The sequence below is a fragment of the Papilio machaon genome, chromosome 12 (assembly GCF_912999745.1).
Source record: "Papilio machaon chromosome 12, ilPapMach1.1, whole genome shotgun sequence".
Taxonomy (NCBI): domain Eukaryota; kingdom Metazoa; phylum Arthropoda; class Insecta; order Lepidoptera; family Papilionidae; genus Papilio; species Papilio machaon.
The window spans coordinates 5,097,890-5,114,268 of NC_059997.1; the positions used below are offsets into that span (position 1 = coordinate 5,097,890).

At 41.5% G+C, this 16,379-nt stretch overlaps 1 protein-coding gene and 1 long non-coding RNA gene across 2 annotated transcripts; both read right to left on the bottom strand.

Annotated features, from left to right (window-relative positions):
- Positions 1-125: 125 nt before the first annotated feature.
- Positions 126-2,919, bottom strand: LOC106719115 (ribonucleases P/MRP protein subunit POP1). The gene is made up of 4 exons (XM_014513371.2): positions 1,432-2,919; positions 942-1,303; positions 546-818; positions 126-458 (listed from the first exon to the last, which is right to left on the bottom strand). The coding sequence occupies exons 1-4, from the start codon at positions 2,822-2,824 to the stop codon at positions 162-164; spliced, it is 2,325 nt and encodes a 774-aa protein (XP_014368857.2). The 5' UTR covers positions 2,825-2,919; the 3' UTR covers positions 126-161.
- Positions 2,920-4,580: 1,661 nt separating this feature from the next.
- LOC106719201 lies at positions 4,581-15,340 on the bottom strand. The gene is made up of 3 exons (XR_001357406.2): positions 14,320-15,340; positions 13,378-13,459; positions 4,581-5,531 (listed from the first exon to the last, which is right to left on the bottom strand). It is a non-coding gene; the product is annotated as an uncharacterized LOC106719201 (long non-coding RNA).
- Between the last annotated feature and the right edge of the window lie 1,039 nt (positions 15,341-16,379).

Here is a 16,379-nt window from a genome sequence, read left to right on the forward strand (position 1 = left end):
TAGTAGAAGAGTTACTTAGAATGTTAAAAAATAAATGACTAAATAATTTTTCAAAAATTTGTATTTTTATATTTGTAATTGGTTAAGAATAAATCAACAGTTATATAAATGATATATTTAAAAGATTTTGCGTCATGCAAAATCTTAAACATTGTGAACATTCACTCAGTTTTGATCACAACAATTTTTGCTATACGGTATTTACGCGATGAAGTATTTCGTATAAGTACTTTATTTAATCCAGCCTTTATAAGGTTAATTAAACCGTTTAAAGCAATGTAACCGACGCCAACACTTTTTGCTTCAGTAAAACTGAAATCTCCTTTGCACACATAACCCAGCACTGGCCTTAAACAAGTGTTCCGAACTGTCGTTATATTTGATGGCAGCCAAAGTTCTCTCATACTTTTAACATATTCTGAAGGTTCACGATTGCTCACTATCTTTACATTTTTAACCTGAAATTAATTTGTTATGAGTGAATTAAAGAATTAAACTATTGAAATATTTACAAAAAAAAAAAACAGATTTCAAAGAGGTGTTACCTGACATCCAGATTTTTTAATTTTTCGCCTTTTTCTTTTCATTTGCTTTAATAACTGCAAGTGTTGTTTTCTCTTTTGTTTCCTCAATTTTTCATTTTTATCTTCATGCAGTGGTTCGTAAAGAGTTTTGATTATTTGGAGATCATTACTTTGTGGTAGACATATCATTGCATGCTGTTTTAAATTACCCTTGTTTTCCATATGCAGGCACACGGGAACCAAACATGCATCAGCATTATCAATATTAGGAACCACCTTTTTAGTCAAACAATCCTAAAAATAAGATTATTTTAATAGTCTGGATATATTTAAAAAACAAAATCTCATCTCCTTAGAAATTTGTGATTTTCGTAGAATCTTAATTTTTTTAAACTGTATTTAATTTGATGTCCTTACCTGCAACAACTCTAAAAGTTTTCGATCTCTCATCACATACAAATCATTCACATTTTTCCCACTCCAATCACTCAGTAATATTCTCCATGGACAGATAAAAGGGCTGTTTACACCCAACTTTTGATAATTGACTCTCTTGCTTGGTGGTCGACGAAAATATCTTTCTATGAGTTGTTGTTCTATTCTTTTCTCTTCAAAAATTCCTGCTTCAGAATCAGGTGGAAGAAAGTTTTCCCCCATTTCGAAGGCTATACTTTCTGTCTCACGGAGGCCACCGGCTCGACCACCAAACATTACCAACGTCTGCCAGAATGGAATTCCATAGCCAGCAGGTACTATAATATCCCATCCACTTCCATAACCTGTAAATTGTTACATATATTACAGCCTACAATACTAAAACCAGATTTTAAATATATTTTTAATTGTCATTTTTATCTCAAGAAAGGACTATAAACTTTAATTAGATATGGTTTTATTTTTACAGTACCCAGTTTTTTAGAGTTTGCATTCTGTGATCCAGGTCTTTGCATTAACACTACAGGAACATATTGCAATGCTGGATCATCCTCATTGATTTCTCCGGGCACTAATTGTGTTTTTGTTACATGTTTTATAAACTGGGCATTGGTCATTAGTTTCTTCTTTATATTTTCATGAAGTCGAGTATCCCATATGGGTGAGTGTGACAGGTAAGATGGGATGTTAATTAATGAAGCAACATTTACATCTTCAGGGCTGTTGTTTTGCGCCTTAGTACGATATGATGGTCTGCTTAAACGAGGGTCTTTAATAATCAGCCCTATTACCACATTAGGTGGTAATAATGCAGGTGAATTTGATAACTTTGCATTTTCCCAGTAATCATTTTTTTCTTCCAAATGTAAACTTGATGTATTCCTTATTTGAGTCAACCAGCTATCATTTACTTGATTTAAGGCTTTTATACATTTTATGGCAGAATTTAAAATGGCCTGACTTTTGGGACCAGTTAAGCGAAACATATTAAAGGCTTTGGTCAATATATTAATTTTTATATCAGAATATTTATTTGTTAATTTTCTCTTTTTTTCAATGTGCTCAAGAGGTAAATTTTCTGAATTAGGATTTATAAAGTTTGATAAAAGTAACTCTATTTGTTTGATTTGAGATGGATGGACTAACAGCCATAATTCCTTATTACTATCCTCTTTTGTTATCCAAAGAAACTGAATTCTACCAACATAGCCAAAAGGATAAGCATTTGGATTGTATATATCAATATTTCCTCTTCTATTTCCTCCAGTATAGGCTTTGGCAGTCACACTTAGTCCACATGATTTATTTGTAATGCGGTCAAATATCTCACCTATAAGTTCAATAGGTCCAGTAATCTGAATATGTGTATAATAGGAAACATCTTGTAATAAACAGTGTGCAGAACTTGCTCTGTAACAAGCACGAAATGCCTTGTCGCAGGGACGGTCTGCAAGGCGGTAACCCCAACGTTCAATCATATGAAACCTTTTTGCATGCCAAATGTGTGTTTCTAGCCAAATATTTCGCTTTTGTCTTCTGTTATACTCATTCAATAAATTCGCGGGACGCCGTCTATATTTCCTAGATGGTCTCTTTTGTTTAGGTGGCAGTCCACTCTTTTTTAACTGCTCTAAATGGCCTTCCCTCAACCTTCTCGGCAGTCGTTTACAATTGTGGCTCATAACCCTACGTCTCATATGAACAGGGAGAGTTTGGAAAATTAACTTAGTTTTACTCGGGCGCAGAATACTTTCAGACATTGCTGCAATTTCAATACTTCGTGAAGCGGTAAATTTAAAGCTATTTACGGTAAATGGTAGGTGTTCTTCACCACCTAAAGTGGCATCAAATTGCGGATTATCCATTTTGTATCTTTGAAAGGTATAACGTTCTTATTGTATAACAAATCCGATATTAATTAAATATCTCGAGTTCTGTACCTAACACAAACATTACACACACCACATTGAAATGATAGTGACATTGACGTGACAGTTGAATGTCTCTTAAATCAAAGAGTATACATATGAATAGTTTCGCATTTATATCAAATGTCCACAGATTATACTAGATCTCACAGCATTTCATATCAAATCCCTTTAGTGCATCAAACTTATATAGCCCAGCACCGCTGTCGCGGTTACTTCTGTCAGAAAATATATTAATCCATAACAAGTATAGAAAACGATATAAAAGAAAAACCATGACAAGACAGCTATAGACCGATAAAGTTATCTGACACGGTGGGAATAAACTATGATATAGAACAGCTCATTAACGACCTCCGTCAATGATAAATCAGTGACTTAACAGCACCTCAAGAGCCTTGTCGTGCTGTCTTGTTATAAATTTTATATCATTTTCTGTGTCTCAATAGATTTTTCAAATTTTCTCACATATTTAACCGTGGTAGAAACGCTTCTTTTATCAAGTCAGATAAGCTTGTCGCACATTTTTCGACATTCGAGACACTCTTTTAACTTTGACAGAGGGCGCTAGTGTGCTACCACCGGACAACGAGAAATAACGTTCTATCGTAAAACACTGACGTATTTGTCCGGTGTCCGACACCGACTAATTAACCTATATATTAGTTTATGATAATGTCTCACAAAAGTTTAAATAATTTAATAGAAGATCTATTTTTATTGGTCAAGGTAAAAGTTTACTTAATTTAAGATGTGATAAAACAGAGTTCTTTTTTTTTTAGTTTTCATAATGATAGTGGTAGAGAGTGATATGCTTATTTTGACAACTGAAATATTTTATTGGAATGTTAAAAAGACATTACAATAATACCATATCGCAACGTATAATGACCGTAAAAATGGGCTTAACTTCATCGTATCGTCTTAATTTGTATTAAAATTTGTGCAGCGCCCCCTATTGGACGTAAAGTACACAAAAAATCTCGTACTAATTTTGACATAATTGACGATGACGATACGAAGGCGATCGTCATAAAAATTAGTGCTAGGTCACAGTGAAGTTTTACGTGATTGTCTGGGAATTACTGAAGGAACAGGAAAAATGGCCCCAAATAAAACTATTTTTTATTTTTAATCATATTTATTTTGGTTATTATTTAATTGATACTTTTTTATCCCATAAGGTAGCTGAAATAAAGTAATGGCGCAGCACAAGTTTCCACGTTGTATCTCGTCAACTATTCCGTAATTTATTGAGTCGTTGTAGAATTCCCATTCAAAATAATAAGACTGCTAGGCCGGTGGTTAATATGAAAATTAATGACTTCGCTTTCAACTCATAACTTTATCATTAAGCAGAAAATAATAGATAAGTCCAAAGTAAATGGTATGTAGTTTTTAGCACTCATCATCCATAATGAAAACTATCTACCTAGTGAAAACATATTCTAATAGTAAAATTGGAGTGTCTGTATGCAAAATCGAAAAAAAAAATATTTCGTTAATATTTCACTTCTGTTAACGAAGAATGATTTTTCAAATAATTGTCTGTCTGTCCGCAAGGCCACCTTTGTTCCGGGTAATCTCCGGAACGGCTGGAGCGATTTTGACGGAACTTGGTCGGGATGATGCACGCGGGCATATTAAGTAAAAATATTCCTTTAATTCAGCGCTGAGGAAGTCGCGGGCGACAGCTTGTATAACATAAAACTGTGAACATTTAATATTCTAACAGCTTTCAATTTATTATGTACAATATTTCGCTCATAGCTTTCTGTCGGTTATTATACTCGATCTAGAATCGAGAAATAAATAAAGAGGATATTTAGTTATTTATAAAATGTAGGAGGTACTTAACGCTAGCACATTATGAAATATTAGAAATTATTTCAAACGCCTGAGTGTTTTTCCATCGTCTGTGATATTTGTGCTGGCGCCTAACTGGAAAGTATTTGTTTACTATGCATTTGCATACGCTTACAAAGAAACAAATATAATATTTCCACAGTTCTAGTTAATTAAAAGTATAACAATAAACAAAACAAAGCCAATTTTATGCGCTTTCATGCAAAATTTTATAAAAGTATCCATTTGCGAATTATTAAACAATAAATGGATATTTCTATGAGTAAGAGTCACAAACGATAACAGAAATGTTATTTATAATTTTAATTGGTTGCTTGTTGTTGTTGTTTTCATGTCGAAGAGTGCGTTAGTATCTTCATCTGTTGAGACAGGAACAAAAAAATAGCTTTCACAATGATCTCAGAATTTGAACAATCTGTCAAATCATTATGAAAACCAGTTTCGTTATTCCATCTTTCTTCTCTCTTCGTGAGTTTCTTCTTTTTCACATTTCATGGCTCTATAAGTAACTTATTACTAATAAATTAAAATTCAAACAATGCTAGCTGAGACAGCGATAAACATTGCTTATAACTAGTGTAAGAGTCTAAACAAGTATGTGGGCACAATAGGATATAGGAATATGAATGGATTTGTCATCGCTCGATTGGTTGAAGTATGCGGCGGGAATGGGACGTGACGTGACACTGGCGGGATGCTCCATTAGAAGCCGCCCCTCGCGCCCCGCATGCATGACATCATGCTGACTCAGGCCGCGTGTCGCTGCCTCGCAGCGCTCCTGTAATGTAACATACCACTCGTTAATATTGTCCTTACTGTGCGGATTATGTAAATTTTCAATGGAAGAAGGCAATCTAGTCAAAGGACCATATCTTATTAGGTGACAAACAATAGTCAGAAGAATTACAAATGCGTTGCCACGTACCAGTGCTATATTACCAGACAAAAAATCTTATTGATGAGGAAACGGTCAGTTCGCAGGCAGGAAGCGACAACATGCAGCTAGACTCGAGATTTGCTTACGTTGTTTATTCGAAAACTCTATGTACGTCTTATGAGATGACAATTTACTGCCAGGAGAAATAATCTATAATGTTATGTGAGTAGTACCAAAATAATGGCTTAACACAATCGTTTACTTAAATAGGAATAAGGAAGGCGGCGGCGGCGGCGGCAGGGCTGAGGCCGGAGAGTGGCGAGCGCATTACGGGCTCACCCACACCGTAAGTGAGCACTAATTAGGCGAGGCGGAGTGCTGGTGCCCACAAATGGTGCGAATGAGCGCCTCCGGCCATGTTGGGGCGGTGCGCGGGAGTCGGCGCCGCCACAATTATACCACACGCTTGTTGACGCCGATCGCCTTTGGCTTTATGAACAAGTAGAACGATTGCCGAATGAGTTGAATGTTAGGTGATTTAAGGTAAAGTATTATTTGACCAAAGACCAATTATTTTTGTCAAGCTCAGAGCTGGGTTAAGCGACGTTGAGAACGGTGGTGTTTAGGAGTGACGTCGGGTCTGGCGACGGCGGCAGGTGGCGCTGCGCGGCGTGACGGCCGCGCGGTGGCCGCCGATGTGGGCCACACGTGTCACCCACAAACAGTTCTAATTGCTGACGACTATGGGAAATAACGCAAAATGTGCTACTTTTTTATCGCGAAGCATGTTTACATTTGTGTTAATGACAAATGTGTCGTCTCTGTGTCGGCAGCATGTACTTGTGCGTGCTACCTACATCATAATTTTAGGACAATCGAATTTACGGATTTGACATAATGGGATGTACATATTGCATTGCATAATTAAAGCATTTCGTGAGACATTCGATGTTATAACAACTGAATCATAGTGTGTATATCAAAAAAAGGTATGTTTATTACGGATGCAGAGTTACGTGATTTAACAGAGAAATATTGGATATTTAGAAATGAATTGATCACGTGAGGTTACGAAACCCGGTCCTGGCGGCCGGCGTCGCGACGTGACAAGTATGTAGGGCGGGTGACGCGCCAACTATTGATAGTGCGCGCCTCACCGCCTCACCGCCTCACCGCCTCACCGCCGCAGAGCCGCTCGAACGACTTAAACTAGACGATAGATACCACAGTGTACGCGCCATAAGTAGTCCAAGAACAGATTCTACAATTTCCATTATTTTCGTTATATTAATTTTTGAGTCAAAGAAAAAAGAGTTCACGGCTCATTGAAATGCAAATTATTGTTTTTATTTTTTTTGTTGTTAAAAACCTTGATTTTAAGATGTTGATTAAAAGAAACAAGTTAATTACCCTAGATGTTTATCTACATATGTTTACCTATACATAAATACATAAGTCTTATAAAACAAAGTCGCTTTTCGTGACTTCTGTAAGGCTTCTATATTCTGTTTAGCCATGAATCGGATTAAAATACGGTTTTCACCATCATGTAACTTTCTTATACCCGATGGTTCGTATAAATATTTTAACATAACTATAATTTAGTTAAAAGCGGTATTCTGAACCCCTTAAATTTTCTTCTTTTAGCTTACGTAGATTAAATTGTTGGAGTTATTTAAAAATGATGTATGAGAGATTTGTAAATGTTAAAACTGCTACAAAACGTCGGTGATAACATATACCTAAATATTTTTTATAATTTAATCACAATAACCTTTTTTTCTTTAGAATAACCAATTAAAAATAGCACGTTATTTGCGGCGCTATATTTGTGTTATAATAATAATCTTTATTCAAATAAATGTTTTAATTTTTAGAAGAACTTAATATAGGTACTTATTATTTTATAATTATTAATATTGCGGTTTACAGTATAATATGATTCTGACAAATAATTTAGAAGATATCACGATCACAAACAATAAGCGTCATTGAAAAATCAGCTCGTGGGCCGAATGCGGCCATATTTACAATGTTTTTACTGTTAAACGTCACCGGGAAGGATATTACTGAAATTACAAAAAAAAAAGTGTTCAGACGGTTAAGTCGGGGCGGGTCGCTAGTTTGTTAACAAATAATAACATTCGTGGTGCCTACGAGGACATCGTTATATAAAAACGTAAATCCGTAGTATAAGCGCGTATTAAGAGGAGATGCGGTCGCTAGATGTGTCACTATCAGTGGGGCTCGGTCGCGGGGCCGAAAGGCCGCGGGGCAGCGGGGCCGCGGGGCCGAGGGGCCGCGGGGCCGTTAGCGCGGCGGGCACACGGCGGGGGCGGGGAGCCGGCCGCACATTCCGCGCCTCTAACGGTGAGTTATTTCGCCGAGCGCACGCTGCCGGCGTGAATGGCCGGGATGCAGCAGGCTGCAGTGCGCCCCCGCCGCGCCGCGCCTCACCCCGCCGCACACAAACACACACACGCCGGCCTCCTGCATTCCGCCGCCTGACGCTTGCGCAACCTCCGACGCCGCATTCCATTCATAGCGGCGCGCGACTCGCGCTCCCGCACGCCTGCCGCACGATTCCCGCACGACGCCCCTACGTCGCATGCGAGTCTCATGCACGCTCATTTCTTTCCGTCGGAGCTAACACCACGCCACGAAGAACGATTTTCAAATTTTAGAGCGTTACGCCACATTTGTTCGTAAAGTTCACGCCGGTCGGACGGTGTGAATTCCGTCGGACATTGACCCGATCCGCTGCAGCTTTCTCCGACCGCCTGTTTGCTATTGGAACGAATCTATTAATTGGAGAAACTTAGTTCACACATGAGCGTGGAAAGTAGACCGAGCGGCCGCAGCTTCGGTGTCGCAGCCGGGCTGCCCTCTCCACCCGCCGCTGCTCCATCTAAATCATCCCGCATCTCACAAATTACGTTACTTAAATCGGGCGTTAAACAGCAACCGTTAAGATTCAATATTATCTAAGACGTCCGACATCAATATTAAGGGACATCCGATAAGATACAAATAGGCGATGCATTCCCGAAGCTATCTCGGCCAGCACGGGTGATCGCTGCTGGACGATGGCAGTGTGGGCGGCGCGGCGCGGTGCCTGTTGCGCGTGAGCGCCGTGACGCGTGCACCGAAGATTCGCTGGTCTGCCCGCGAGCGCGGCACGCGATCAAATGCTGGAGGCTACATTCCTCCCCTCTGTTGTGGGTGAAATGTCACCGAGCGGCATTCCGAAATATTTGAAACGACCTTTATGGCGCGAAAGAAAGTGTCCGGGGCGCGAGGCGAGAGGGGCGAGGCGCGACGCGGCGAGGGAGCGAGGGACGGCGGGGGCAGCGCGACCGTGGGACAGCGGCGCGCGCGCCAGTCGCACGGCGCCCCGGCCCCCCGCGCGCCGCCTCCCGCATTCCAGCGCGCCTCCCTCCGAATTTATTCAGCCGCGAGCCGAGTGCACCGCGCCGCCACCGTTCCATCACCCTGCCGGCCGCTCCGTCACCGCCGTCGCCTGCCCCACCACTCACATCTCCCATCTCCGAGTGAACTTTTGCTAATTGCTAAGCAAAAGCTAAGTATACTGTGCATATGTTATTTTAAATGGATTAATTATAATATAGAAATATAAAATCTTTTAGTAAAATGTAAGGAATGAACATGATAAAAAGTTATCATTGCTTTGAGTGTTAGCAATATTAGTCCCAGAGTAAAAGTATTGTGATGTTATACTTCGTGAGTCGCTCAGTAGCGGAGGCGGGTAGAAGCGGCGGGTCGCAAATAGCCCGTGACGCGGCGGGCGCTGCACTTTCGCGCGGTCATGCGCCCGGCACCGCGGCCAGACGCTCGTAATCGGTCCTCTATTTAAAAACGTCGTCGGCGGCGCGGAATGCTAGCGACGATGCACGCGCGTCGACGACCGCTCGCGGCGCGGCGGAAGCGACACACTTCCAGCCCGGAAACTCGGACGCCTTAAGGGACCGCCGGCCGCCGCCGCCGGACTACTATTTATAATCACCGCAGCGCCGCCGCCGCCGCTACTCTGATGCAGCTCGCGGCCGCACTTCGATGCTTATTTTGACTGCGAGCCCCGCACGTCGCGCGGACGCCGCTCTCAGCCAGCAAGTACTTTACGAACAATTCCACAGTCGAATAATGAAGTCAGTATGAGCGAAAATTGAAACTGGCAGATGAGCCCGCACGTGTCAATATCCAACATGTCGCTTAAATATTAAAGGGCGACGGTATCTTTAGAGCGTTGAATCCCATTTCAACTCTATGGCACGGTCCCCTGGCGTTCCGGAGCGTCGCTCACCGCCGCTCGTTGAGACGCCGGGTGGCGCGGCACGAGGGCGAAGGGGAGGACGAGGGCCCACCGGAGATAAGGTCGATAAATGCGTGCTCACTTCGCTCATAATTAATAAGCAACTCGCTGTCTGGGGGAGCGATTAACCGAATGTCTCGCCTCTGCACACAACGTACTCGACTTCCGTCAAACATGATATGTTTCCGATCTCTTTGCTTATAAAATTATTTATTATTGACCTAATATTTTTATGGTTCAATTGTTCATGGCTTATAACATCTCTACCATTGGGATCTGGATAAAAATGTGTTACGAGGGTTAACATTAATATTTATACTTATATGTACGTGAGCTCAGAATTATGTCAACGTTTTCTTAAGGATGGCGTTCCAGCTGCTGCGTATGGGATTAAAAAGTAATAAATTAATAATAAGCAAGGTAAAATTTAGGAGCCAGTTGATTGTCCGTGAAATGGTAGATGTGGCGGGGGTCGGGGCACGTGCCGCGATGTGTGCCAACTGCGTCCGATCTCTCAACGCATTTTAATAAGTAATCTGTCTTTTCACACTCCGTGTTTGTGCCTCAACATCCAAGAAACTTGTAATAGTTGGGTTGTGCTTATGTTCATAAAGGTGCGTCCATATAAGCGAATGCTCGACTCGCTTGACCTTATCGTTAAGCAGCAGATTAGCTTATTAAAATAAATGCTAATATTAGGTCCTTACATATGAAATTGGTGTTTTTCGTACTGGCCACTTTAATCACGAATTTCTCCTCTTTGGTAAGGAATTCCAAATTCAAATTTGTACAGCTATAGACTCATGTATTTGTGGTTCGATGACCGTCATTCATTTGTTTTTTTTCTTCTGTTTTTTTCTGTTTACGTCTCTCATTTTACAAAATGGAAAACTTAAAATATCGCAATATTTACGAGTACGAGTTCCGCCGTGGCACTAGTGCTGCGGAAACGACTCGAAGGGTGAATGATGTGTATGGCGGTCGTGTTGCAAAAGAAAACACAGTTCGTTTTTGGTTCCAACGTTTTCGTTCTGGAAATTTCGATCTGCAGAACAAGCTCCGAGGACGGCCTGAGACTCAAGTTGATAATGAAGAGTTGAAGGCTATTGTGGAAGCGGATCCATCGCAAACCACGTCCGAGTTAGCTGCAGGCTGCGATGTTAGTGATAAAACTGTTTTAATTCACTTGAAGCAAATTGGGAAGATTAAAAAGCTTGAAAGGTGGGTACCTCACGAATTGACTGAAGCAAACCGGCAAACGCGCGTCGACTGTTGCGTTACATTACTAAACCGGCACAATAATGAAGGTATTCTAAACCGAATCATTACCTGTGATGAAAAATGGGTTCTTTACGATAATCGGAAGCGCTCAGCGCAATGGTTGGATCCTGGCCAGCCAGCCAAATCCTGCCCCAAGCGAAAATTAACCCCAAAAAAGTTACTTGTAAGCGTTTGGTGGACTAGTGCCGGTATTGTTCATTACAGTTTTCTCAAATCTGGCCAGGCTAGTACGGCTGATGTCTATTGTCAGCAATTGCAAACCATGATGGAAAAGCTAGCGGCTAAACAACCTAGGCTGGTCAATTGCTCCACGCCACTGCTGCTTCACGACAACGCTAGACCACACACTGCGCAACAGACGGCTACTAAATTAGAAGAGCTTCAATTGGAAAGTCTAAGACATCCTCCGTACTCCCCGGACCTTGCTCCAACAGATTACCATTTTTTTCGAAATTTGGATAACTTCTTGCAAGGGAAAAAATTCAACTCCGATGGGGCAGTCCAAATCGCCTTCAAAGATTTTATTGATTCCCGTCCGACTGGTTTTTTTAGTAAAGGGATCAATGAACTACCTATGAGATGGCAAAAGTGCATAGAAAATAATGGTTCATACTTTGATTAATTAAATATATTATATTAAAAAATATTCGACTTTTTGTTCCTCCCATACAAAACGCCAATTTCATATGTAAGGACCTAATATTAAAAGTTATGCGCTACGCAGCGTCTACGATGCTACGAAATGATAAACATTTGTTGCATATTTTATTCTAGCTGTTGTTTTTAATGAGTAATTATTATCTGGATAATTTAATAACATCCAGATGATCATTAAAATGTGTTCGATTCGAATGTGCTTTTCTAAATGTACCTAATATAATGATGATTGAAATGTGATAAAAAAAACCTACAAAAAGTATTTTAATTTATATAAGTTTTAGAAGTAGTAAAATAACTGTGCGATTTGTTTGAGCACTTTCCACGCGTGGTACTTTGTGTCGATGTGATGCTTCCCTTTGATTCTATTTTATCTGTAAAACACTGCAAAAGTAAGAGGACAGCGGCGGCACTGCAGTAAGTACGCCTCATGGGGTATAGAGTCCGCACGTAGTCGTCGGTATGGTTTATTGAGCGCGGGTTGTAAATGCGATAGAGTCGATAGTGCGCCGCACTAACAGATTCCGTCAGTAAGTCGTACGCCAGCGCTGGCTCGCTGGTGCTGCGCCGCTGCGTTCTCCGCGGCCGGCAGGGGCGCGGGCAAAAGCGCGGGGCGCGCGGTGGCTCATATGTCGGCTCGGATGTCGCAGAATAGCCCATTGTATGCGCACCGCCGGCTCACCGGGTAAACGGGTCAAGGTTTCATCGGCGCCGGCACGGCGTTCACGAATTCCTGAGATGGGTGCGATGATCGACTCGATAGTAAAATTATATATTTTCACCATTGTACGTTGTTTTTTTGAAAATGTAAGTATACTCAGACTTGTTACTCCGCGATAGAAACAGTTATATGGCCGCCGATGCTCGTCGTATGACGAGGTAAGGCGACCGTTCTACGGGAGCGCGCCATAAATATAACAAGTACTCGAAACAAGCGCAGAGAGTACTGAGCGAACGGGCGATCGACTAGTTAATAAAAATCGTATCGTTCAGGGCGCTTCGTTCCTGAAATTTAGTGTTCGAGTGGAGCGCGCAGGCCGAGCAAGATGAGAGGCTCGGTTTAGGCGCGAAGGTCGATGACCGATAAGATCACCGCGTCGTGCCGACCTCTGTTTTCCTCACCTCCACGTTATCGCTGGGCGAGCTATCGACCGAGAGCCGCGTCCGGGTCGGCGGGCGGCCGGGCGGCGGCGGCGGCCAGCAGCCGGGCGGGGACACCGCCGCTGAGGCGGCAGGTCGCGGCACGGGCGGCGGTGTGGCGGGCGCGGGGAGCTCGCTATCGGCGCGGACGCAAGGTGCACCTTATCGCGCTATTGTTCACGCCGACAGATTTATAACTTCCCTTTGCCCTCGATAAGGGCCCGTGACCCGTGGGAGCACCTTCTACTTCTAAACTACATGAATATAGTGACGGTCGACCGATTACTTCATTGTACTGGATGAATTTAGTCTATTATTACGAACTCAGTGTATACGTACTTGTAAGTTGGCGCAGTGGTGCCCGGCGGGTTCGCGACGGTGTCGGGCTCATAGTTGACGGTCGGTTGGCCGCTTCTTTACGCTGGAAGTAGCAAAAATTATCATGAACACAACAATAATAACTGTAATGTTTTGACAAACTAACGAACTGGTCTTATAACGAACATCCTATATCTATACATGCTGGTTTCAAATGGGGTAGAGGCTGCAGCAACATCCACTGCTGCATGGACCCGACAGTTCACAGCAAGCAACTGCTGGAGCAATCGTTGCACCGACGTTGAATTTTTTCATTTGATTTTTTTTTCTATTTTAAATTTATTAGCAAAATACTTAAACACATAAAAAATGGGATAAAGAAAAGAACTTTTTAATCGAGAACTTCCACTTTAATTGCCTTCATATTCTGTTCAAAAACCTATTTATTTCTATAATTAAATTTTCAATTTTATTACGTATGATGCAATCACATCAGTCAGGAGTCAGGAGGTCTGCAAAAGGAGCATTCTACCTTTCTTCTAATAAATAGTATCAGAGGCCTAGTTTTGAATTCTTTCCAAAAGAAAGGAGATAGTTTAGTGTTTGAGTTTTGTTTAAATATTTATGAGACATTATTATAAACTAATTAAGAACAGCTACACACAAGTTTATTTCCCGCTTAGGGGTAAGGAGTTGATGCGTTGCGACCTTTAGTATGGTATCTGCAACAGCTACCTTCAGTCTGATCAGTTACCTATGGTAGCGGTCACTTTATATCAGGTAAAACTACTTGTAAAGTATACCTATATCTTATCTATGGTGTTTTATTTTTTAAATAATTCTCACGTAATCGTTTAAGGTTAATTCAAAATACCTATCAAAATAATTTTTAGTTGATTGTAGTGTAGGTTGATTGAAGTCTGAAAAAGACATTAATTTACAAAACATTAAATTTTAAATTACCCTCTCTATGTAGGATCTTTGTCATCGCAAAAAACATCTGTCACGTCGTTAGATGTTTGCAGGCCATGCAGATTTCGTTTTTCTCTAGCGCGTCACGACCGCGTCCCGGTGAACCTAACGACACAAGGGTGTTGCGGCGCCGGCGCGGCGACGAAGCGGCGGTGGAATGCGGCTAACGGTCCTGCGAGCTCCGAGCGTAACGTTCCCAGGCCGACGCGCCGATCGACGCCTCGAGATAAGCCCCATCTCCTGTACGAAACCCAATAAGCCGTTTCCTCGAAGCTCTCACGAAAGCGCCGCTCGCGCAACACAAAAAATATAACCAAAAACGAACAAAAAATCCCCGTGAATAAGGCGGGAGCGCGAAATAAGAATGGGCCCAGTTCTGGGAAGGCTCGGCGCCGGTGCGGTCTTTACGTCCTTTATAATGATCGCTTTTTATGGAGCGACCCTTCAATGCGTTATCGTGGGACTGATTCCCGAGCGGCGAGTGCCGACCTGCACGTCCCGACGGCTTTGCGTTGCAGAGACTTGCCGCCGCCGCCATTACGGATGTCCAAAACGCGCTCGGCCTCCCTCACAAAATTCTCTTTTGTCAACTCTGCGTAAGTTCGACTCGTTAGTGGAGCTTGAAGTCTGAGTCATAAAGCTATCCCTATTATAATAGCGACGGCGACGACGACGGCAGGAGCAAAAGAAACGCTTGCGACACCGCAATGTGAGGGCTGCCGGAAGCGGAGGCGCTGGAGCCCAACCGGCCTGTGGGCGTCGCAGCATAAATAATCTACGGTAGATCGTCGACACTATGATGTGAGGGCAGGCAGCTGCGCGGCGGCAGCGGCGAGTGGGTGCCGACGTCACCGCCGTGACTCAGGCCAGTGACGTCGCGCACCTGACTCATTCCTACTCACATTCTCCCGCTAATTTCCTCTATGCGGAATTCTCAATAGAAAGCGAAATTTTATAATGCACAGCTTTCAAATTCGACAACGATACCATTGTTGATTACTATACACTACAACTTTAATTGTGATACTTCGAAAAAAAAAATACGTTTTAATAAGTACGTTAAATTATAATTGACGTATAACAGTGAATTAAATTACAAAGAAACACAAGCTTGGTATGAATTCGAGTTCATTCATATAAATGTTAATTGATAAAATATACAAAGCTTGTTCGCATGTCCTTTCCAAGTTTAAATATATATTTTTTAAAACCATTAATCATAATGAAACAAGTTAATACAAAGCACTACAATAATAAAATTAAATAATATAACCCGTGCATTTTAAAATTGACATTCTCCATTATAATACTGCTTTATTTCGAATGAAAAGTTGTTGTCTCATAAGTTTAACTTTAGTTTTCTTTGTTTTGTATGTTCCTTGTATTATTAAAGGACAATTACAAAATACTATAAAGCATAAGACAATATTGATAACCAGATTACGGCCGAAACTTTATTAACTTGTGAAATTCAAAACACCTCTTTGTGTAAGTTTACGGATGTGGAGTAGCTATAGACAAGGTATAGAGCTGTAGTTATGGTCGACACTGAGCATTATGCAGTATGCACTAGGCCGAGAGAGGCAGTCGGCAGCAGTGCACGGCGCGGCAGGCGGCGGCGGCCCGACCGCGGTCTTTTTTTATCATTGGTTCTAATCGCTCGCGCCTGTCATTTCACTCAAAGACAATTTGTACTAATTAAGTACACCATTTTTTTTAAAGGTAGTTTCGCGAGCAATGGTATAGAAGTTATTTTTTTATTTATCAAAAAAATATTTTCAAAGATAAAAAAGAAACCAATTTTAATATTTGCAATTCCAAATAAAATTCTAAATATTATAAACATCAATTTCAATGTTTGGCCGGTAATGAGGGTAAGAGGAAAATTCCCTGCGAACAGATCCGCCCCAAACGATAATTAAGCAGTAAAAGAGAGAAAATAAAGAAAACACTTCCAATCTTACGCCATCGTATGTAAAATCCATTTGATAAAAAGCGCAAAACCACAATTGAAGTCACTTTGCACATAATTTCACAGCAAGCGGACACCG